Source organism: Lissotriton vulgaris, chromosome 12, assembly GCF_964263255.1.
Source record: "Lissotriton vulgaris chromosome 12, aLisVul1.2, whole genome shotgun sequence".
Lineage (NCBI taxonomy): Eukaryota > Metazoa > Chordata > Amphibia > Caudata > Salamandridae > Lissotriton > Lissotriton vulgaris.
The window spans coordinates 726,631,467-726,656,439 of NC_141700.1; the positions used below are offsets into that span (position 1 = coordinate 726,631,467).

The following is a 24,973-nucleotide window of genomic DNA, read 5'->3' on the forward strand; positions in this document are numbered from 1 at the left end:
ACAAACCGGTAGTGAGGAAATGAGCTGGGCACGAGCTGGTTACAGTTCAGTCCAAGGAATTTCGTTGTCCAGTCGTGTGTTTGAAGGCGAAACACCCAGCGTTGTTCCCTTATGAATAACGTGGTAGTACTTTGTGATGCATTGGCCTCTATAACAGTCCATGTTGCATCCTTTGCAGTGTTAGAACTCATTGAAGTGGTTGCACATCCTGGTGGCAATGCGTCTGCATCAAATAGTGCTTTTGTGCTCCCCTGTCCTAATCTCGACTGGTCTTGTTGTCATTCCTATATAGTGGCAATTACAAGGGCATGTGATCAGATAGACACAATTCCTCGTGTTACAGTTGGTGGACTGCATCTGTGTCAAGATGAAATAGCCCAGGTACAGAGGTTTTTTGTTTTTTTTTTAAATTTTTGGTAAACCTTTATAGTTACGTAAAGCAGTTACAATCGCGGGCCTACAACCATCACGGCCGGCCATTAGTTCAGAGACGGTCAAAGCAAATCAATCAAGCCATAAGAATGCAACAGTCCGCCTCCCAAATGCCCCGTTGCAGCTCAGGATAATGTCTGTACCATATTGGTACCAGGATTAAAGAGGTTTCTTTTAAATTTTAGGAAGGAGCAGGATCTGGTGCCGCACAATCAAATAATACCAAAGCAAGGGGTTATCATAGATCAGGATATTCACAGTCAGGACTACTGCAGGCAGGACGTTGGCGCTAGCGCACATTAATCAGGATAAACAATAAGTTGTACATTTCGCCCACCAATACAGTGTACGCCCGCTGTAACGTAAAATTTTACAAAGACATCCACCCTTTTGATTTGAACCATTAGAACGTACGGAGAGCAACCTATTACTCGGTTCCCAGAAAGAGAAGAAGAGGATAAGTAAAGGGAAAGCCGAGAGAAACAAAAGAGAAAAAAGAGGCCCTAGAAACAGAAAAAGGAGAAACAGTAGTACCCCTACCCTACCCCCCCCACCCTGCACCCCTGCCTATGGCTACGGCCTCCCCCTTAGCAGCGTGTGCCTGTCGCCCAGTGTGTGGAACCCGAAATATAGAAGAGAGAGGAAGAATAAAAAAAAAGATATATCGGGGGGTACCCAGTACAGGCCCCTGGCCCCCCCCCCCGCGTAGCTTACAATTATAACCGCGCTGTTGCAAAATATCCAGGACACCAACCGAAACAGGACAGCAGTCGCCACGCCAGCTCACCCAGTCACCCAACCTCGACAAGGGCCCCCCCTTTCAGCAACTGAAGAAGACGATCACCATTTTGCAACCCAGACCCGCCCGGCCATAATCAGAGACGTGTCCAGTCCGTTCAATGCATAGCCAAACAATCAAAGTACCAGAAGTACAATAGGCAAGGATGCCCGGAGGAAGGCAGGAAATCTTGCAGTACACCAGGACACGACACACTCCAAAGCCGGTCACAGCCCACGACCATTTCCCGAGCAGCAAGACAAAGTCTGGTTCAGAAAGAGTGTGCAGTTCGCTTTGTCCGGGTTGCATGATATCAGCCATCGGGGAAAGGGCAATAGATGAGACCCCACGAGCCTCACATCCGATGGAATCCCCGACCACTACATGTACCCATGGACCAGGAGCCATTCCGACGATTCGCTTTGTAACGACCCAGGAGTCCCCACGCACAAAACTCTCACTTATCAGCAACATGTAGGGTCGTGTAGAAACACCCATCCGGGTCTCACCAGAGATTGTAGAGGGAGTCACTAATCAAAGTCACATGGAGAAAATACCGGCATCAGGCTCTCTCGTACTTCCAAGTTTCAAGTTTAAATACTTTATTCGACAACATTGTCATAAAAGCTTGTATCCCTAAACTAGACAGAATAAATACTAATCTAATAATAAAAACGTATTAAATACCATACAATTTGTACTTTGTTGGCGAATAACAATTTTTAAAAATTACACTTTTTTTTCTTTTTTTTTTTTTTAAATATCATCACAGCCCAGAGGAAGCTCAAGTAGTTCATAGGAGTTTTAAAGTGCGCGTGCGTATTATCCAAGCCCACCCCAGGAATTTAGCCACAGCAATTGCAAGATTAGGGGCACAGTTTGATTTCAAGACCCTAAAAGCCTCTAAACATCTCCTTGTACCCAAATTTCTGCATGCAGGTTTCAACCATCTATTCCTTGGGGCAGCATACAAGGGACAAACAAATAGAAAGTGCAAGATATCTTCTACATGGGATTTACAATGGAAGCATGTGTTTACATTATCAGAAGACCATTTGACAGTAAAAGCATTTAGGGGCAAGGTGCCAATTCTGAACTGGAAAAACAATTTCCTATCTAGAGGCTTGGAGATCAAATCCCAATACTGTTCAAACATTGGGGAAGTTTTAAGTTCTATGAACTGGGATGTCAGGGCAGGAGATTGACTAGAGGTCAGTGCAGCATTGTTTATCATGTCCCAGTATAACTTTTTTAGTGTAGTCTTTGAAGGAAAATCATCTGGGTCTGTTACGGACCACAAGTGCTCAAGGTGCAATTCTTGAAGTAATTTCCTCACTTCTTTTAGCCAAACAACTTTATGGAAAATGTCAGTTATCGACATCCAGAAGGGCAGCTGCGTAATGACTCAACTCCGGAGTGGTTTTTATACGCCTCCAATATAGGAGGGGACGCAGTCTGATCATGTCCTCAATCCTTTTCCTCCCAAGGTCGTAGTGGAGAGGAGTTGAGGGGGTGCTCTGTGGAACACCAATTAGGCCCCGCAGAAATTTGTTTTCTGCCACTGTTAGTGTTCAAATTGGTGAAACCCCAAAGTTCTGATCCATAAAGGCATGCACCCAGCACTTTCATGCCATAGATCTCCATTATTGGCTGTATTGGTTTTGTGAATGAAGATTTGTGCTTTTTGGCTATTGCCCCTGCCAACTGGTTAAATTTTAACAGTACAAAGTCCACATGAGATCTCCAATTCATACTAGCATTCAGGGAGATGCCTAGGTAGGTGAAGGCATCCACTTCTTCCAAAAAAGCCCCATTGTAAACCATTTTTCCCTTGAATTTCTTAGAGGGATTCAGATTCATAAATTTTGTCTTTGTTGTGTTTATTTCTAAGCCCCGGATCCGGCAGGAATCACCAAAAGCGTTTATTGTCTTTTGTAGACCACTAGGGGTCCGCGAGACCAGCAGGGTGTCATCTGCGAACATTAGTACTGGAACTCGCTTCCCGTCTAGTAATGGAGCATCCGTCGGAACTTGCTTCAGAAAGTCCACAATGCCATTGATGTAAAGGGAGAATAAGGTGGGGGCCAAGACACAACCCTGTCTCACGCTGCTCTCGACAGGGAAGGGTTCCGTGACCTCTCCCTGGGCTCCCCACCTTATCCGGGCATAGTTGTTCTCATGGAGCCTTACAAGCAAAGTTAATAATTCAGGACTTATTCCTAAATCCCTTAAAACATCCCAGAGTTTTTGCCGGGGAACTAAATCAAACGCTGACTTCAGGTCAACGAAAACAGCAAACAGAGGACCATTTAGCAGGGTAACATTTTTCCAGTATATAGTTAGGAAGTGGAACACCTGATCGACAGAGCTGGTTAAAGGGCGAAATCCCGCTTGGTAAGGGGAAAGGATGTCCTTATCAACTATCCAGGCTTGTATCTTGTTTTGAACCATCCTGCCCATCAGTTTTTGGGCACAATCGATGAGGCTGATGGGCCTGTAGTTGCTTGGTAGAGCCTTGTCCCCTTTTTTGTAGACTGGGATTATTTCTGCTCCTTTCCATGTTGCTGGTATCTTTGCCCCCTGTGCAATGGCATTTCCAAGCCATACAAAGTATTTACACCAGCTATCTCTGTCTGATAGGAAAACATCTGCCGGTATGCCATCAATTCCTGGTGCCCTGCCTCTGGTCACTCCATCCATTGCCTCGTGTACGTCTTTTAATGAGAATAATTCATTAGTAAAAAATACCCTTTCTGGAAGGGGAACAGCCTGTAGACCTGGATTGTCAGCATATTGGGGTTTGAAAAAATCCACCCAGGACTCCTTAGGTACATGATTTTTCGGGCATTCAGCTACACCCCCTGAGCCCCACTTTAATATGGCCCAGAACTCTTTCTGATGTTTATCAACACATGCCTTCTTCAAATCTAGCCAAAGGTTCTCGTCCCATTGCTTTTTTGCCTTAATCTGGGTTTTTCTATATTCATCCCTGGCATTTAGAACTCCCGTTCTAGATCTTAATGCGATACTAAGGTTATGTCTTGCTATTCTACATGATTGGTCGTACCAGCCCTTCTTTATGGGTGGTCCAATACCCTTCCTCTTCTTGTTTGTTTTAAAGAATAGCTTCTGGATACTAGCAAAGAACTTTGGCTGTGACTCTTCAATCCTTACTTTAAAATTTTCATCGTTCCTTAAAACCTGTAGTCTGGCGACTTCATCAATAACTAACCCCTCAAGGACCTGCATATCCTCTGGGTTGCCTGCTAAAGTTGCCCATCTGATATGACGGAGATTATTAGATGGAACATCTAAAGTCGTAAAGTTCCTAGCTAAATTTTCTATCGTTGTTTTTTGTTCTAGGTTGAATAGTAAAGACAAAGGATTGTGATCGCTCTCCAACCTAGATATGACCTGCATGTCGACCACTTTGCTCCAACCTCTAACATCTATCAGAATATAATCAATCCTGCTACTTGATCTTACGTTATCAAAGGTATGCCTACCCTGTAAATCAGAAGGGGTGCGGCCATCGGCTGCCCTCAATCCTCTGGATAGGCATAAACTTTTAACCTGTATAGCTACTTCTGTCCATTTTTTAACCATCGGAAGGTCTAACTGGGGAATTCCCCATTTGGTGTCTTCTTCATATGTCAGGTCGTTATCCTCACAGCCTAGGGGTTAAAATGTTGTGTTTAGGTCTCCACCCACCATAATAGTGTACTGAGTGGATAACATCTCTAGGTCAATGTCTAAAGCTCCTACTTTGTCAGAGGACATACCCCCTTGGGTTCCCCTTGCATAGATGTTATATATTGCCAACTTGTAACCATCATTACAAGTGAGCAGTATAGAAAGTAGGTCGCTATTAGAGATATGGTTCTGCTTGATAGTACATTGCAGGGCTTGCCGTATCCAAATAGTTAGACCCCCTGAAGGGCGTCCCTTAGTATTCTTCTTCGCGGGCACATAAAAGTTTAAAAAGCCCAAGCGAAAAACTGGTGACACTGACCATGTTTCTTGTAACAGCACAATGTCATAAGAATCTATAAAGTCACACCATTCTGGAGTCTCTATTTTATGTTGGATACCCGCAATGTTCCATGGGATGATCTTAATGCAACTTTCCCTTTCCATATTCCTCTTATTTAAGGGAATAGTCAGGTTAGGGGAAGGCGCACAAGGTGGAGACCTTGCTTCGACTACATTAATACCAGTGTGAACAGGTAATGAGCTGTTCTCTACTGGATTAAAGGTGTAGTCTCTAGGTTCAGATATCTTGTACTCACAACAATCTGTTCCTGTTGTCATGAGAATACTAGAATTCCCGTGTTTGACCTTTGCAATCTTTAGTTGCCCTAAGCTCGTTGATTTTTCCAGTCAGTCACATTGACTTAGCCCTGATAGGGCAGAGAACCTATTTTCTATCGCAATTCCCCAATTATTTTTATTTACAGGGTATTTGGCTTTTCTTATTACAGGGTTCCATTTGGTTTTTAACAGTGTTGGATTTATATTATTTCCCTTTTTTGTGTAAAAGAAGTCCAACGTTAATGGCACTATTTCAGTAGATCTACGCTGGGGGGGATATATATTAGCTAGTATGTTTGGTAGGACTTCGGGATCTGAGAAGTGCAACACCACGCAATCCCCCCTGAACTTTTTGATGCCACCCCCGATCCGTTCAACCCTTCTAGCTTTTACTACTTCCTGTGCCAACTGATCCCTGCCTCCTGGTTTAAAAGCCATATTCTTTGATAACCAATGAAGTGATTTATTTATCAAAGAAGGGATGTTCTCTACTTGCCCTGGTTCTAATTGAGGGACATTTGCTAAAACCAATATTAGTGGGGAAGCTTCCACTATTAATTCTACAGGCCCTTTATCTGTGTTCTCTATCTCATCTGTACTTCTAGAGGCGGGCCTTGCAGAATCCTCATCAATGGTAGCTGGGTTTGGGATTCCCGTCCCCTCTCCCCCTTGGCCAGGCCTCCACGTGGTGTTTTGGGAAGTATTTGCTGTAGTATCTGGCCCAACTGCGGCTTTGGTATTTTTCGGATCAGCCATAACCAAATTTATTGGAGCAGTCTTTGGTGTTTCTTCTATAGTTTTTTGCAAAAGTAACCCCAGTCTGGTGACCTCTGCTGTGAGCAGGTCAATTTTGCTTAGGAGTGGCTTAGTAATAGTTTTAATTTTATTATCTATGGCATTCAGTAGCTTTTTAAATTGATCTTCATCCAGGTGAACTTTTCCTCCCCCGTTACTCCCAGTATCATCTCCAGTTTTCTCCTGAGGCGAGGCCTCAGGGCACTTTTTTCCTGATCGAAGACCACCCCTTTTTGGTATGTTCTTCCCCCCACCCTTTGTTACTCTAGGGGCTGGGACCGGTGTAGGGATTTCCTCTTCTAAAGTAATAATTTCAGTATCAGCTGTACATTCAGGAACTGGTTCATTGATTGCAACTAATAATTGGGTCAGTGGGTTATTATCTGGGGTTTGGAAGACCTCATTACTAATATCATGAACTGAGAGTGGTAGAGGCGTATTTTCGATGAGCAAGTCTGGTGAATAGCTAAGACCCAAAGATGATCTCCTGTCCTGATTAATTTTGGCAACTTTCTGTACCATATAATTGTCTATTGTATTGAGTGGAGCAGAAGATGCTTTAACTTTAGACATTTTAGTACCAACGATGCTGGTCCTTGGGATTAGAGTCAATATGATGTCCCAGACAATTACAGGAATGAGGAGATTACTTCACTTACTTGGGTGTTTTTTGGGCAGCGGTCTTGGCCCTGCTCCTGCCTTTTCCTGCTGATGAGGGCCGTAGAGGGCCCGCCCTTTGCCCGGGCTTAGCCCCGGGCGTCCCGTGCAGCGGGTAACTGAGGCGCTTTTGTGCGCCTCCTGGCGCCCTCGTGTCGTTGGTGAGCGCGCCGCCGCGTAGGCTGCCGGGAATTGAAGTCCCGGAGCGGCGGCGCGTGTAGTCCTGGTGGAAGATGACTCGGCGGTGGCGGCTTAGTTCCTGGTGCCTGTTTGCCCCAAAATGACTCCTGGCGGTGGCGGCGTGGCAGCGTCAAGCAGGTGAGTGTTTCACTGTCTCTCGTACTTCCACATGTGCCGGGGTCTGATCGCCATGTTAACCCAATCCACACTTTGTGCTGTCAGTACAGGGGGGGGGGGGCATACGATCTCCGCGCTCGGGTTGAAATGCGCGTCGCCATCACCACGGGCGGGTAAGGCTCCATGAGGATGATGCTTCCAAACGGGGCTCACGGCATAAGTGCCGCCGGAGCCCACACCAGAGCCGCCATCTTGTGCATCGTCCGAGTGTCCCCCCCCGGTTGCACACGATGTGGTAGCCATCTCCACTTCCCCAGCGATGGTCCCATCCATGCCACCCAGTGCACCCGAGCGATGCCAAATCGCCATGTATCAACCGGCTCCGATCACCTGAAGTGCGGGATACAGTCAGCTGTAAGCGGGTCGCGCGAAGCTCCATCAGGGAGACAAAGAGCGGCGTCGCTTGTCCTGGTTCCGGGGGAGGGGGGTGTCCGTCCGGCATGGGGGGACGGCACGCTGCAGCGAAAGCTAGGTTCACGTTCGAGGTAGGGCAGAACGCCTCGGCGGGTGACCGGCATTTTCCGGGTCTTCCTGGCCGTTGTTATTCCACTAGCGGCCGGCAGCAGTATCACGCGAGGTCCCGGCTCCGGGACTCGCGTAGGCCACACCGACCGGGAGGACATATCTCCGTCCCCAGAGCTCGGAGAGCCTCCGGAGTCACTCTCGGCGGGTCAGGTCCCTCTCCGACGTCCAAGAATATATCGGCAGCGCCGCCTCGACAGCTGGATCCGGCAGTAGGGGGAGAAGGTCGATGGAGCCGGAAGCCCGGGTGACCATCTTGGTCGCAGACCTGGCTCCGCCCCCCAGGTACAGAGTTTTTGATTTTCTGGTACAGGAGCATGCATTGCATGTGCCACATGGCCACATGGCTAATGTCCAGTGACGGGAGGGAGGTTCCACAAGGGAACCTGTTTAGGAGTCCTATTTGGTAGTGTTCCGGTGTGCACCATTTGATATTTCAAATTCTCTGTTCTCTTGAATGCAATCCTGGGGCATGCCAGATCCAGGCCACCTGTATTTAAGATGTTCCAGTGTCTCATGACAATGTTCCTGACTCTGTTCGATAGGGAATTGAAGGTAGTTAACCATGTAATCGCGTCTTCAGTTGGTTGTGTGGTGTTTTCCAGAAGGGCTTCTTGATTGTTGTTGCAGGTTTTCATGTTGGCTTGTCTGATCACTCTTGTCTGATAACTCTTTTCTGTAACATTTTTGCTTAGGGCTTCCGCTTGCATGTCGTAATCTCTTAAAGAGCTGCAGTTTCTCCCGATTCTAAGGAATTGGCCATAGGGGAGGTTCTCGTGGAGGGCCTTCGGGGGGGTGACTGTTAAAGGGGAGTAGGCCAGAGACGTTTTCAGGCATGGTCAAAGTGAGTTCTGGCCCAGGGCTCCACCTTTCAAAGTTGTCCCATGTTATTTGGTCAGGACTGGGCCCCTCATTAATTTGTGTTAATAGTACAGCTGTTGTAACTACCTACAACTCTTTTGGTCATAGAATGCTTGCAAATATATCCAGCCTCATACAGGGCTGCCCCTTGGTCCTCTTCCAACCCGATCTGTTTGCTGTATGTGGATCAAGGCAGTCCAAGGGCAACTTGAGAAAAGGAGAGATGTCAAAGAGTTCTGGTGTTGATTGTAAATAAGCAGTTGTCTGTCATTTGTTTTTTCTTCTTTTACTTCTATGGTATGGTCAAAGGGCGTGTTTTAGCTGAAGATGGATCATAAATCCAAAGGTGTTGGGAACAGGGGTACAAAATAGGTTTGGCCCAGGACCCCCAAATCATTGACGTCCCTGCTCTTGGGACCTGTTTAGGTTAGCTCACAGGTATATTTAATGGTCTCTTCTTGGAAACCATATCATAGTCATGAAAAGAAAAAGGGGATGGATGAGTGAGCTTCTCTGGCAGGAGAAGCCAAGCCACGCCACTTAAAAGGAGAGTGACCAAATTTTCTCTTCAGGCTCACTTAGTTTCAGGGAGAGAGAGCAGTAATGTGTACGTAAATAGACTGGCACTTACAAAAACCAACACCTTTCCTGTTCTATGGAGCCCACCATCTCGGACACACTTACAAGTGGAGTGCAGTGGACTCCAGCAGTCACAGTCTTCTCACAACAGGGTAAAGTCATGCGCGCTCCGTATCCAGAACAGGTATTCCTCCCACATGTCCCAGATAGGATAATTGCATGGGACCCCCGGTTATAGGAGACTGAACCAACCTTGGTAGGAGGGAGACATTTTACAGGCCCCTACCCTCTGTGTCCTGGTGTTCAAAATATGCCACCACCATACAGCTCCTCATAACCTGTTATACGAAGACTGTAGTCACTCTAATGGAAAGAGGGTGCACTTTGGATGCCCCTTTGTTGTCACTGCTGAGCATGTTTCTGGTAAGATTGATGCTATTGCCCCCTTCCCACTCACCTCCAAATCCTTCCTTTTCTATCCCCACAGTGATAGGAGCCCTTATTGGAAAACAGGAGGGACGCAACATTGAAGTAATGAATTCTTTTGAGCTTCTATTCAGCACGGTGCAGGACAAGATTGTGATCAACAAAGAATATTACTACACCAAAGAAGAGCAGTGTAAGTATGAGAAACAGGATAGTGCCACAAATGTGCAGTATTTGATATTTGCAAGAAGTGGATGAGTAAGGAAAATGATTGTGCATGGTAAAAAAAAGGTGGTGAATAATGCAATTAGGAAGGGTGATTGTTTGATAGACATTAGAGAGGATTATACTGAGAACTACCTGTGTGAATAAGGAATGCCTGCTCCAAGGTTAGCGTAAAACACTACACCATATTGGATCACTGTGACCCCAAAGAAAGGGTATCTGGAACTACCCAGTTTACGGAGACTTTCACACTCATAGAGAAGTGCAGTAGCAAGAATGGTTTTTGCTTCTAGCCAGTATTCTAATATTTTAAAGGGGTTGATACTTAAACAAAAACTATGGCCCTCCTAACAAGTAGGCTGGAGTGGTTTCTTTTAGGGGGTGACATGCTTGACAATTCTGAGAGGCCAGGCGATACCACACCCTAAATAAAAGTACAGGACAAAGATCAGTTTTACCCAGGGACCACGCACCGTAAAACCAATAGGGCTGCAGGGCAAGCAGACGGCACAGACATAGCCTTGTCCCCACACAATTCCCTTCGACGGCAAAGGAAAGCATAAAGTGCTTCCCCAACTGCCCCTGAGCCTGCCCTAACAGCCTTCATACCCCCTTACACACATACATACACACACATGCACACTTTGCTGCAGCCCCAAGCCAAATTTACTTGTTTAGACCAGGTGGTAAAAAAGTGTGGAAAATAACTTGCAGTTTTGATCACATAATACCATAATTTTGGGTCATATGGATTATCCCCCATTCTGGGGCTAAAACCTGGAATACCAAAGATGGGTGAGAAAGTTTACTGGCCATTTCCGATATTGGCTTCGTAATGAGGTTGAAAGCAGGTTGAAGACTGGTGCCCACTTCTAACTGGCTCTGTATTGGAAAGCTAGTGCACCTGGAGGAAACAGCCCAGGTGTGATGAGCGGGTTTTTGATCATAAGCCAGCAGTAGAGAGGGGGTTTAATACTCTAAGCAGGAGCATTGTAAATTTAAAGACTGCTTTCTACCGATCGAAAACTGTTTTTTAAATTAATACATATTGTAGCAGTTAGCTTTCTGCTGAGTTATCAGACTAAAGGGAATTTCTTTATCCAGGAACACCTGTGTGGTTGCTATTGGTGGAGGATCCAAAAGCATATTGACAAAAAATCCAGAGTAATGGGTGTTTTAAGGGTATGACTAGATCTGTAATAGTATCACTACAAGATGGGTAAGTGCTCACCACCATAGGGAAAATCAGTGTTTGAGTAAGCAAACCATCCTTAATTTGTTTCTGCCCCAGAGTGAGTAGTCGGGCAGGGGCTTCTGCTTGGTCTGTTGGAGGAGCTGTGACATAGCTTTAAACTTGACTTGTTCCTTTTTTTAAATGTTTTACTCCATTACAGTCAAGCAAGTCTTCAAGGAGATGGAGTTCCTCGGCTGGTACACTACTGGAGGACCCCCAGACCAATCTGACATCCATGTCCACAAACAGGTAAGGTATGAAAGGGGACTTCCAGCATGCTAACAGCACTGACACGTACATCTCCTGTGCATGTCACCAGAGTGATAATAAATAGAGCATTCTGCTTTGGTTCTGGTCATGAACTCAAGAACATGTATTTGGGAAAGTTCCTTATCTGGCGCCGAAGAGAAACTCTGGAGAGAGTGCAGTCTTAAATTTAAAAATGTCTGCACTTAAAGCTGTAAAATTAGTGCATAATATGTGATCGTTTTATAACATTGTGGATGTCTTCTGCAGGTTCAGATTCTTATGGGGAATATTTTCATTCATTAGCAAGATCCAAAGTCATTGTTTTAAAATGGCTTTTCTGTCTAATCTTTGTGTTTTGATTAGGCTAATCAACATTTGAGGCTATGAGAAACACCCCCCTCCCAGACTGTAACTTTTTATTTTCCCTTTCAGAGTTTAATTCCTTTTCTATCCATGGCAATCCGCAAGCTATCAATTTCTAGGTGCCAGGCGATGGCTTTTGTGTAATTCATGGCAAGCTACTGAATACAGTATGCAAAGAAGGGACTTGGGAGTGGCAGGGTGACTATCTGCAAAGAGAGAAGCATCCCCACCCCTCACAGCTTGCCTGTAAAAGGATAGCATCAGGGATATTTTTGTTGTGGGGTGGCTGAAGAGCAGACTTTAAGGGTTGTGTTTATTTTATCCCTGCATGCCACACATTCCATGAAAGTGCATGCGTTGGCACACAAAGACGTTTGTGGCATTGTGAGGATAGCCAGCTGCTGCACTCAGCTGGAATTTGAGGCAGAAGGTTTACTTGCTGCATTAATTCTTGAAGTCCATATATTTGAACCAGAGTTACCACAAAGAACCAAATGACTGAATCAAATGGAAAGTATATTGGGCCTTGGCAGGCATTTCCCTTTACATTCTGGCACATCTTTATTGTTTTTAAATTCTGTTCAAAGTTTCCTGAATAAAGTATTTAAAAACTAAACAATGCTGTTTATAAAGGTTGAAAACCTTGAATTAAATGTACAATTTTGATGTACCATACAAATGTGTTTGCTTTTCCTCTTTCAATTTGATGTTTTTTTGTATGACTATTTTACAGGCCGAGATTGGCAAAGGCAACAGGTTGGCACACTTTCTGTAAGGTCAAGACGTACTGTCTTTGCCAGCGCTTGTTTATAGGTAGCTTTCTCCTTGTATATTGGGCACTATGTTCTTGTTCCTTAGCTTCCTTGTAACAAACTATTGGATTGTGGAGATTGTAGTCTTCATTTACTTAAATTAGGCTACACATTTAGTAACAATGGTTTGTAAAGGGATCTACATATACCTGTATATGGTTGACTAGCTTTTTAAAGCCTGAAACCCACCCAAGTTAAAAATGACCTTATAGTCACAATGTCCCAACTTCTACTGAGTCTGCAGACCAGCAGTCATAAGTGGACCAAAACACCAGTTCAAATCCAGTTTATTTGGAATTGATTCTAGAGGCAAATCAAGTAAAATATTTTTTTTAATGGACAGTGTGTCATCTATTTAGTAGAAATGCAAGGGTAAGAAATTGGATTATTATTTGGGGTGAGTAACTACCCACCCCACGGAATATACACAACCCTTTTCAGAATGAACCCTCAAGTCCCGTAATTTACTCTGAGCTCAGCCGCCGGTTGCTGTGGGACAGAGCAGACCGGCTTAATTTATAGCAATGTATGCAGTATCAAAACAGTAATAAAGTTCAGTACAAAACAATACAAATCTGAAACCTGAATAAAAAAAAATTGATTAAAGTATAATGAACCAAATTGCACCAACATCCTTCAAGGGTGACTGGAGATACGAATTTTGTAAATTTTTAAGTAGAAATAATGCCAAAAAGCACAAAGTGCCAATGATAGTCAATGATTGTGGTTGACTGCGACTTGGGTGCAATTCGAGGCTGACTGCAATGGAGCATTCTTCCGGTACACCAACCAGGTTTGTCCTGGTCAAAGATTTTACCTTCTGACTTAGTCCTTTAAGTCTCTGTTCCTCACAAGAGTCCACTACTGAAGTTCCCCAGGACCTCATGTGAAGCACTGAAAGAGGCTCACAGTATGTGTAAGGTAGAGGACAGCAGCCGGGTCCACTCCAGGTCCAGTTGCCACTGGTCATCTGGGTTCTTCCAGGAAAAAAGCCTCTCGTGGTTTCTTGGGTCCCTGTAGCTTCAAAAAGAGGTCAGCCTCATGACCCTTGGAGTCTACTCCTTTTTCTTGGTACCAGAGGGAGCAGGGCCAGTTCTCTTCTGATCTTCCGCAGGTCCAGAAGCTGTTCTGAAGTGGGTGCCTTAGGGTACAAGTTTATACTTGGAACTAGCTAGTGTGTGAAAATGATTCCTGGGCTCATCCTAAGCAATGGTGTAAAAGGTCCCCGGACCAAGTCTACCCACTTTGGGCATTTTTAACGTGGCCGAGGTCTTTGGCCACTCTAAATGTGGGCTCTGAGGACTAGATGGGATGTGAGTGTGTGTGTGGCGGGGGGGGTGGTAGTGTACTATGGTTATCCTAGTATCCTCCTACATCCAACACGAACAGTTTGAGGCAGCCACTATACCCGCAACCAACCCAAAGACAAGTGTTTGGTAGGACAAATGCAGAGTACTTCAGCAACCAGACAGTGGGTTCATAAGAACTGTTTTAGCATAATGTTCTCTCCGTTTAAAGTTTGCCCCAAGTGTTGCATGTAAACCTAGCAGACCAGCTGAGCAGGATATGAACCTCAAGCCGGGTTGGCACTTTAGTATTAAAATGGATGTCCCCAGCCACCACATATTCTGCAGAGTTCAGCAGAGCCATCTCTGCACTTCCGGTTAGCCTATTTTTGCCCTGGGAGGCATTTCCATCTATTCAAGGTTAATTACTGGCTGGGAGATGCTAGACAACCATTGCATATTAGCATACAGGAACATCAGGCAGGGAAACAGTAACTTTATTTAAAAAAAAGGTACCTTTCCTTTACATTTATAAAAAATCTGACTTCGCCATTGAATTGGATTTTGAATAACTATGAAATAAATAACTACTTTTCTTCTTCTAGCGGGTTCCATTCCCGATCTACAGTATTGGTATTTTAATCTGGGCTCTAGTTTTCGACATAGGAGAGCTAGGCCTACCACAGTGGGGATAGCTTTTGGTTGCTAGTTGCTGTAAGAACATTTTAACATTAACTTTCTACGTGTCCTACTTTTAAATACCATGCACTCTGCCTTGTTGGTTACAAGGTCCCCTTAGAGTTGACTTTTTAATATTTAAATTGGAGGTTTTACCTGTCAAAGGGTCTATTTGGGCCGGGCAATTTGCAGTTTTTACACTACTTCAAGCAGGCTACAGTCGTAGACCTGAAGCTGTATCTGCACTGTCCGTGTAGTGGATGGCACAATAGTTGCAGCGGTCCACTAGTGGTATGAACTTCCAGTCCCTGGGTACACTAGGGACTTACAGGCAAGTTGTATATGCCAATTAGAATGATGCAACTCCAACCATGTCAAAAGGTGTAGCAGAGGCAATTTACTACTGGATAGCATGACTAAAGTCCACAGAGTTCTAAATCCAACAAAACTTTAAGGTGCAGCACAAGGCGAAAAATCTGGGGTAACCACGCAGAAAAGATGTATTTCTTACAGTGACCTTCTCAGAAAGTCACCAAACCCAATAGTCCACCAGAGTTCATTACTTCTTGCATCGTTGTAGTAACAAATGTAGGACTCCGCATGAAACTTCAACAGTGCCTAGAAGAATAATGGTTGCAGGAAGAACAGATGAACTGAAGCGGTCACTGTGCAGCCAGACAATCTGTAACCTGATGATAACATAATGCAGCTAGCAACATTCCTTTAGAATCACCCTGACTAATCTGTTGAATCAGATGCCGCCTCCCGTAGGCTGGGGCACACACCTAAGAGAACTAACAATTAAAGACTTACGGAATCCAAAAGAGCTTGTATCACATCCATTTCCTGCCGCTCATGACAGTTCACCTAACTGGCGTTCTGCCATCCCTTTCAGTGTTTCGAATTCTAGTTCAGGCAGACAAAACACCTATGATGGACTACTTAAACTAAGCAACAGCAGATCAAGACCACTATTTTTGAACACTCAAAATATGTGGTTATGGCTCCTAGCTAGAAACTTGCTCCTAGGACAACAACATCAAGGAGCATATTTCTTCAGCCGATTTTTCAAACTAAGCCATAAATAGATATTAGACAACAAAGTACTGTAGGGCATCTTCCCAAACTGAATATGTCGAAATTGTACTTATTTGCCGCAGCTAAAAACTAAAAATGTCCACACTTTGCCCAGAGAAGCTTTTTCATATATTGTAGAGGCAATGCCAGTTTGCTGAATTGGTCCGAGATATCCCAATACACTTTTCTTCCCCTCCCTCAAATTCCAGCAGTGATATTGTTATGTTATTATGATATTATAAGCTTGTAGAGCGCGTTATCACCCAGGGGTATCTAAGCGCTATCAGCGGACACACAACACCAGTAAGGACACAGAACCACCCGATCAGAGGGGCCCCCGTGCCGCTACGAACAGCACAGTCTTCAGATTCTTCCTAAAGAAGAGGAGGTTGGTTTCTTCCTTAAGTTTAGCTGGTAGGTGGTTCCACGCCAGAGGGCCAGTGCTGGAGAAGGCTCTACCACCCTTAGAAACAAGGTTGAACCGAGGACATATCAGGTTACATGCCTCAGCAGACCGAAGGGTCCTACTTGGCCTGTAGTTAGTAAGTCGGTCCTTGATGTAAGTGGGGGCTGAGCCATAGATGGCCTTGTGTACAATGCAGAGGCTCTTACATTGGCTGCCAATCGCCCAGAGAGCAAAATGTAAGTCCTGTAGTAGAGGCGTAGCCCGGGTTCGCCTAGGTTTATTGAAAATAAGTCTGGCAGCATCATTCATCCCCACCTGGAGCCTAGCCAGGAGGTTTTTTGGTAGGCCAAAATATAAGGAATTACCGTAGTCCAGTCGTGCCAGAATCATGGCAGATACCGCCAGCCTGAGAGTGGAAAATGACAGCAGTGAAGATAATTTCCGGAGTTGGCGCAGTAGACTAACACATATGCCCACCACCGCCGACACCTGCTCTATCATGGATAGCAGGGCATCGATTCTGATGCCCAGACTTTTTACTATTATTGCTGGTTTTGGCAGAGGCCCCAATTCGGCCGGCCAAAATAGATCACTCCACGGATTGGCAGCTGTAGTAACTGCCAGGACTTATGTTATGTAATGCTTTCTTTTATAGCGCAACAAATCACCGTTAGGCATCTCGGCGCTTACTTGAAACACAGCCCAGGGAGAAAACTAAGAAGGAGAGGCCTTAATAAAGGAAGGCTTTTAGATGTTTCCTGAAGATTTGATAGGATGACATTTCACGCAAGAAGATGGGAAACTATTCCAATAGACAGGTGCTAGATAGGAGAAAGCCATACCCCCTGACCTATGACGTCTGATTCGGGGGACATGTAAAAGTAATTGCGAGCTAGATCTAAGAGTTCGGCTCCGGATGTGTCTTTTCAGTTTATGTTGCAGGTATCTAGGGCCCTGACCCTGTAGGGCATTAAATGTCAAACAGCATATTTTAAAGATGGATCTTTGCCCTACAGGTAGCCAGTGTAATTTTTTCAATAATGGTAGCGAAGAAGATCTAGCAGGCATATTCAGTGCCAGCCTGGCCGCTGTATTTTGAATCACCTGTAATTTCTTAAGGGAGGTTTGCCCTACTTCTGCTAAAAGGGCATTTCCGTAATGCAAACAATGGATTACCATGGCTTGTGTTGGGGTTCTGCGATGTTCTAATGGAATAAAAGGAAGGATCTTCCTGAGCAATCTTAACCTGAAATAACAGGATCCAGCAATGGCCGTGACATGGTCCTGCATTGAGAGAGAGTGATCATGTTTTGACTTCTAAGTTATTAACACACTCTTTCGGTATAGGGGGGGTACCCAACTGTGACTTCAGTTTTATCCGGATTTATTTTTAAAGAACTGTCCGACATCCAGTTGATAGTAAACCTGAGAATGTCTTGCATTCTCAGGTGAGCCATGGATGAGTGTTCAATCTGGATTAAGATTTGCGTATCATCTGCATAGTGCAGAACTCCAAAGGAACATTTAACACTTATTGCCTCTGACTGAACTAGATGTTGACATGTGTAGCAGATATGTGAACCACTACTTTCATCACACACGAGGCTGGTATCCAAACTGAACCTATTTTCTAGGTAGTAAGGTCAGTGAGATGCAAGCTTTTTCAACTGTTGAACCGTATACTGTTGTCAGTACTATTAAGATTGTGGAATAAGGTCAATTAGCGTCAAAATAACTTGTTTCAGCCATATTTTCTTGCTCATTTTAACTTTGCCCGCTTGAAGTGCCTTCGCTGATCCCAGTCTCTGCACACCTGTTCGTTCCTGAGTCAAGAAAATGAAGACTAGTTTCCTCAGCTGAAATGTTTTCTTATTGTTACTATTTGAAGGTTGTTTCACTTTTTTATTTTTTTAAGAACTACAATTATACATGTCTATATTTACAAGCACTGGTGCATAATTATATGCTTTGCCAGTGGTCAGCAAGCTTGCACCACCCAGCCATGTTTGTGGACAATCTGATCAGTTGAATCTGTGATTCACAGGCTATTCATTTTGCTTTTGTTAATAAACTCTTTAGACTTCAGTGTGAGTACATTTTCCTTTACTGTGTAATGATGAGGACTCCTCTTTACTTTTTACCCAAGGTGGTTTCAAAATTTCAATCAGACTATTGCCCTACCAATATTCTTCAGTAACCAAACTGTGCCTCCAAAGCACTCTAAACAAGTTAACTTTTGTTTTCTATTTGAAGGCTTAAACAACCTTCTCACCTCTCTGGCCTTTTCTTGGCCATGTGGATAAAGTCCAGAAAGCTTGTTTTTCTACATCTATATTTTATCTGCCAAACAGAACTGGCTATGAGCTGCAACTGCCAGTAAAAGATATCATGAAATGGAAATCCTCTAATTTAAGTGTTAGGTTGCCTTTCATATTACTCTTAAAATATTAAGCCTACCAGGCATCCTCTTTTTAAATATATTTTAGATACTAGGGATGCTGTTCAGAGTTTCATGTTCTGCAATGTAGTTTGGAGTAGCTAGATTTATATTGATATAGTTCAAGTGTGCTTGGATACCGACATGCAGAAGGGAATTAGTCTCACGTTTGACTACATAGAAGAGCACTACGATGCAGAACCAGGATTACAAGTAAGTAACCAATAATGCCTAGAACCTTGCGTCCGTCTCTGGGTTCACAGAGGTACTTCTGGGAAGCATTGTGGATAGCCAGGATTCTTAATTCTGTACCAATCCAATGGTCTAATCCTTTGTTCAAATATGCAATTGATCTTTATAATCTAGTCTACAATATGTGATGTTAGTAGAACCATCTTGTAAACCAATGTATTCTATATAAATGAGCTTTATTATCAAAGGAGAGAGAGAGGTACCAGAGATGCTAGTTCATTTTCCTAGGATATTATTGTCAATCAACAGGAACTAATTCGGTTTAGTGTGCTATGTCTCTGTATGGAAAACCATTCGGTTTTAATGAAGGCCCTCACCCACCAACCTAGTTGGTGGCATGCTTCATCATCGGGCCCCACCCAAGGCACCGAGTGTGCCTCAGGTGTGCTGCGATGCCAGATTTCTGCGGAGCGGGTTTTATTGAGTTTGTGAGTGTGCTGTGCGTGTGAGTTGTGTGAGGTTTTAAAATACTGTCCTTGGGGTCCCAAAGGTTACTTTATTGGTGGGCTCCAGGCAGTGACTAAAAACAAAGGCTTGAGACGTGCATGGTAGACTTATGGTCTCCAACGTCCAGTGCGGTCGACTAGTTTCAGCCAGGCCTTTTCTTCTACTGGCTTTCTTCAGGACCTAATGTGCGAGGGTGTTACAGGGATCTATGTGTTTGTCAGTGCCCTGTGTGTGAAGCATGCACTAAGGTGCTTATATGTGTAGAGGGGTTTCCTTTCCGATTGTACACCTATATTCAGGGGACAATGCTCCATGGACCTCTGCTGGGGGCCGGGACTTGTTGCACTTGCGCAATTTCTCCGGACCCGTAAAGAACCTGTTATCTGGTCGAGAGCTCCGATGGATAAATGAAACTACTGAATTGTAGTGCCCCCTGTGAATGATTATAGCAAAGAAGGGTAGTGATGGACTCGGGATGGTGATAGTTTTTCATAAACATGTAAAATGTGCTTTCTATAGCAAGTAGTCATGGGTTAGACTGACCCGAGCCTTTCCTCTTCGTTTTGTCAAAATGTGTGTAAATAAGTGGACATGCAACATTCATCCAGACATCCATCTATCATTCGTTCCTCTCCATCCAATCATCCTCTTAACTCTGTCTGTGCCCACTTGTATGCAGTCTGGATGTGTAATGTGTGGGACAGTATGTGTGCCAGCATGTCCATGTGTGTACTTGTCTGTCTTGGTTCATAGACATGGGCACCTGGTTCTCTTTTGGCTTGCCCTGGCATGTCTCCATCTCCCAATTATCCACTAGTTCCTGATCGCTTACACTGTTAGCATCCCACCCTTTATATCTCCTTTAGCTCTATTGTTCCTTCCTTTGCTCTGGTAACCAGTTTTTCTTTCGCGAGTTCTGAAGCCCCACACTATTGCTTGTTTCTTATCACATTTGGTCTTGTATATTCATGGTATTTAATTGGTTGAATTGCAAAGCATGAGTCTTTGCTGCAAGAGGATTCTGAGGACATCTTGCAAGCTCTTGATTCCGTAAAAAAACACTAGAGTACAGAACTGGTAAATAAATTGTAGATTTGTAAACTGCTCTTAAACAATATACAAAATGCTATCAATAAATTACATGTAGTGAGTGACTACCTGGGGTAGTGGCACTGGAGTATTGAATTAATGGAATTGCCTATAAATCTATGCTGCAAAGACACGAAATGCGTGCACCACACACTTCAAATGTCCTCTGCTGCCTCTCTCTTGTTCAGATGGCAGCCGCTGTTTGTTGATCTTTGACTGTTGCTTAACCCCTTTGTGTATCTTTTTTTCACCCAGGTGTGTGAGATCATCGAGAGTCCACTGTTCCTAAAATTGAATCCGATGACCAAGCACACAGATGTGAGTAATGCTGTAGAGTGCTGCTGTGCATGAGGATACCGTTTTTGTAAATGGTTTAACAACATCTTCCTGCCAAAGGACAAGGAGGGGTTGTAGATAACACTGCAGGTCAGGAAGCTATGTAAAATACAAGTGGACCTGCTTGTCTACAATCTGGAAGGCTTGTGTGTCTTTCAAGTTTAAGCTTGTGAATTCCTGATCAGAAGGAAGAGAGATGGCGCCTCTTCAAATGACTCCATAGTGTGCAGACTGAAAGAATGGTCGTTCAATGGCCAGTTGTGAGGAGTGGTCATATAAGACTAAGATGGCAAGTAATTTTCACTGGGAATATTACTCTACAGGAGGCTAGGACCATACGGAATAAATGCCTTCAGACATGAGTGCGTCCTCAAAAAGTGTTTTTCAGATGTTGAGTGGTGTGGGTGGAGCTCAAGGTTGAGCCTTGAGAAGCAGCAACATTTGTTTTGTTCTGCTGATGTAGAGATTTAATGCAACAAGTCATAGGTATCGAACTGGGGATTATGGAACTAAAAGCCAGATGTGCAGCCATATTGAGACTTGTGTACAATGAACTGGGCCTTGACACTAATTGGTCCGCACACAATGGAGGGTTTGTGTTGCTGGCCTTATCTCATCATGGTGTCGGAAGCTAAATAAGAGCTGGGACGAATGGCTTTGAGCACCCATTATGTTTGGCAGGTTCCTTGTTGTTGACTCCTGTGTTATCTTACTATAACCAGCTCTCCTAAATGAGCAGTTTCCTCACTGAGGAAACCTATCTACTTACAAGAGTGAAAAGAGGTCCTATAAAATTAATCAGTAGTATATATGGGAGTCTGCTCTAGGTGAGGATGTATAGTGATCATAATGATATCTACAGACCCTGGGTGTTATTGAAGAAACACCTATTCTGCTTAGGGCTCTGCCTGTTCACAGTGCACATTAATTTATTAGCTTTTGCCTGTACAGGACAAAGCGTATATCCTATGTATTTATCTGACTTTTATAGTACAAACCTAACCACAAGCAAAACAGAGCACTATATATGATATTCAAGCTGTCTCTATCCATAGGGATCATGAAAGCCTTGAAGTAACTGCTGCATGCAGGCATATCATAGTACTCCGCACAAGGGAATATTGTAGCTGTTGTTTCAAGCGAGTATCTTCTGTTGTAAATTGAGCATAGAGATTGTAATATGCGACAACCGCTAATCTCTCCCTAACCATCTGTGTTTCTTAGTTCTCCCTAACCATCTGTGTTTCTTAGCTCTCACATGGGAGATTGTAGAACTTGTACATTTTCCTTTGGAGTACCATGGAGCACTTGCTGCATTGAGAGTTGAAACTGCAACCATTTCTCTTGGTCGCAGATAAAGGTTACTCTTTGTTGTTTTAAGGGAACTTGATACATTAGAATAGATACATTGATGATGCTTGAGTGGGATGGTTGACTGAGATTATGTGTTAAGCATAAAATTCGAAATGGACACAACAAATTACGTTCAGTATTGTCCAGGCTATTCTCCTTGCAAACAATCTCAATTACAGCCGGATCCTCCTATAATGTATGCACTAGAGCAGTTCCTTACCTGAAGGACTGGTTCCTACTGCGCTTTTCATGGCTGATTGTCACGAAATCCTAGACTTTTTTCGCATGCTCGATTACACGCCAGCCGGATGCATTTTAATTTTTCATTAGTGCACACCTAAACCAATGAGATGCTCTCCAGGGCATATCAAACTTGCTTTAAAAACACACACTTTTAATGGAAACTTCCAGCCCCTTGTGGATGTTCAAGTATAGTGATCGTATATTAAGAATGAAAAATTACTGTTGCAGACACCCATAAACTTCATATGATCACTGGTTAAGGCAGATGTAATAATTCATGCAGCTCCTTTCATTCTCATTCACTTTACTCTTTAATTTTCTCTACACAGCTACCTGTCAGTGTCTTTGAATCTGTAATTGACATCATCAGTGGAGAGGTGAGTGATTCCGGCCATATTCCTGTGCCTGCCGCCTGAAAAGGTAGAACCATGCTTTGTCTACAGCAGAGCCTCAGAAGGTAGAGCATTCTGGCCATAGCACATGTACACGCAACTTTCCTCACTTGCGCCGGATTAGTTCTTGCACATTCATTCCCACTTAGCTTTCTGCTTCCACTGTAATTGCACTGTTATGACAGTGGTGCCAACCGTATCACATGTACAATACTGATAATACATTCACAGTGTTTGTGTTTATGAGGCTTCCGTTTACTCAAACTGAATGAGCTCTCTTCTGGCACTAGAAAACTCTTTTCATCAAAGCACTAGTTCCTCTTCTGTTCTCTGCATTTCCTGGTGATATGACTGGTGGATTTTCATGTCAGTGCATGGTGTTCTACACCTAATCTTGGGTTCCATCTTTGTGAAGGGGGAGCTTGTATTTTTCAGTAGTTGAGCTATCACCAGGTCTGCTCGAGTTTGTTTTTGGTTAAGAAAAAACAATGTGTACTAATGCTGGCTGCTGCAAAATTACGGTACACCGGTATATGTTTGAGCATAAAGACCCCTTATGGTAATTAACGTTCATTGAGGATGCAGTATCTGTTAAGAAACGGCGAGTAGGAGAACGCTGTCAAGCACCATCATCTAAACTGGCTAAATGTTTTATATCAATGTGAACTTGAGGTTTACAGACCGCTTTGCTAAATTAGATGCACAAGCATGCAATAGTTCCCTTTGACATACATTGTAAGTTTACCAACCTCCGTATAACCAGTAAATTCAATATCACAATGAAAAATTGTAAAACTTTGTTTTCAGTGAAAAGAATAAATAAATTTTCTAAATTAAATTGTAGATTGACAAAAAAGTTAAGGCTGTGGCCCCTATAAGTGTCTCGTTAATGTGGTGCTGTAAGAAGATGTGGATGAAGGAAGGCAAGGGTGATGGTTTGTTACTGCTAGTGCTCCATCCCGAACGAATACCTTAGAAGTACACACTTGCATCAGACATGCTAGAACTTCTCTCCTTATTTCACTTCGGCAAGTTGGAACCACTGTTTATTGATTTTTGTTTCTCTTTTAAAAAACAGACATGACAATTTTTAACCGCTTCTCGCAGTCCGCTAAATGGTGGATGTTGGCGCTGTTGTGTTGAATTCACCATGTTTGATGGCTACTTCTAACAGCAGATCCTTTTCCAGTGTATATCCCCGCAAGCGTCAGACTGGATCTGGTAACTCAAAAGCATTACTCCTGTGTGTTGGTAGTTGGTGTTGTGCGGCTCTGTATTGACTATGTTCCACTCCGGAAAAGACAAGCCTGACTGCTTATAAGCACCACCCAGGCATATTGATGTCAGTTCCTATCTTTCCGGGCCTTCGTACGTGGATCCAAAACTCTACTACTTTTGTCCCAGATGAGTAACTTTCTCCAAAATACTTTTCACTAGTGGGTTAAGAATTAAGCCACCTCCCAAAACGACCTTGTTCAGATCTCGTATTGACTTGAAAACAAATTTCGGATAGTCTTCTAACCGCAGATTCATCACCTATTTGAATATTCTCCAGGCTGCAAACTGGATCCTGGAAGTGTTCAGCAGTACCTTTGTGCACCACTTGCAACTCTGCACTGAAGTAGTTCTACTCAGGAAATGACGTGCAGAATCTGTATATGTGACACTCCTGCTTGCTGACGTCAGTTCCTTTCTTTCTGCACCACCAGACGTAGATATAAAGCTACTTCTCATCTCATTGAGACCATTTACCTAAACAATTTTGACTGTATACAAGAAAAATGTCACCTCCCAAAACAACCAGTTTTAAGCCCTGTAAGGACTGTCCCATTAAACTGTCTGTGATTTATCCCCATCAGGTGTGGTGCCTCGAGTCGGGCTACAACTCTTAAGGCCTGCAGTGACTACACATGGATGATCTCAAAGACCGAGGCCCATTTCGATTTCCATTAGAGCACAACCTCTAATTTTTGACATACCACCTTCACAAGGAAGAACCCATACCTTGCATTCCTTATTTGGTATAGATTCAGACGACCACTATGACGCCTGTGATGAGATAGGTCAACCATACTGCGAAGAAAATTGGTATGGTGACCTCCAAGAAGTTAGTAGCCTTGACACTTCACCCAGAGTCGGGATTCCTCTAACTCACAGGCGCTGCTACTGAGGAGAGTATCTCTTTTGCAGTGGTCATGGATGGGGCAGTCCGGTATCAACCTTGACCTCCTACCTTAGAGGTCAAAACCAAAGTCCTGACAGAAGTGCTTCGGCCGGGAGAAATATCTACTGTGCCCCTACAACTTATCAGTGAGGCACTCCCAGATACTCTTAGGAGCCTGGGCTGCACTGTGGTTGGGCCTTCCAGCCAATCAC

The 24,973-nt window shown here is 43.9% G+C and overlaps 1 protein-coding gene across 1 annotated transcript in view; it reads left to right on the plus strand.

Moving 5' to 3' along the window:
- The window catches only part of COPS6 (COP9 signalosome subunit 6), a 96,565-nt gene that overhangs the window by 20,978 nt on the left and 50,614 nt on the right, over nt 1–24,973 (plus strand). The window contains exons 3-6 of the mRNA XM_086945987.1: nt 9,780–9,911; nt 11,338–11,426; nt 20,529–20,591; nt 22,535–22,582. Of these exons, the coding sequence (XP_086802113.1) occupies nt 9,780–9,911; nt 11,338–11,426; nt 20,529–20,591; nt 22,535–22,582 (332 nt within the window). The remainder of the gene's footprint in view (nt 1–9,779; nt 9,912–11,337; nt 11,427–20,528; nt 20,592–22,534; nt 22,583–24,973) is intronic.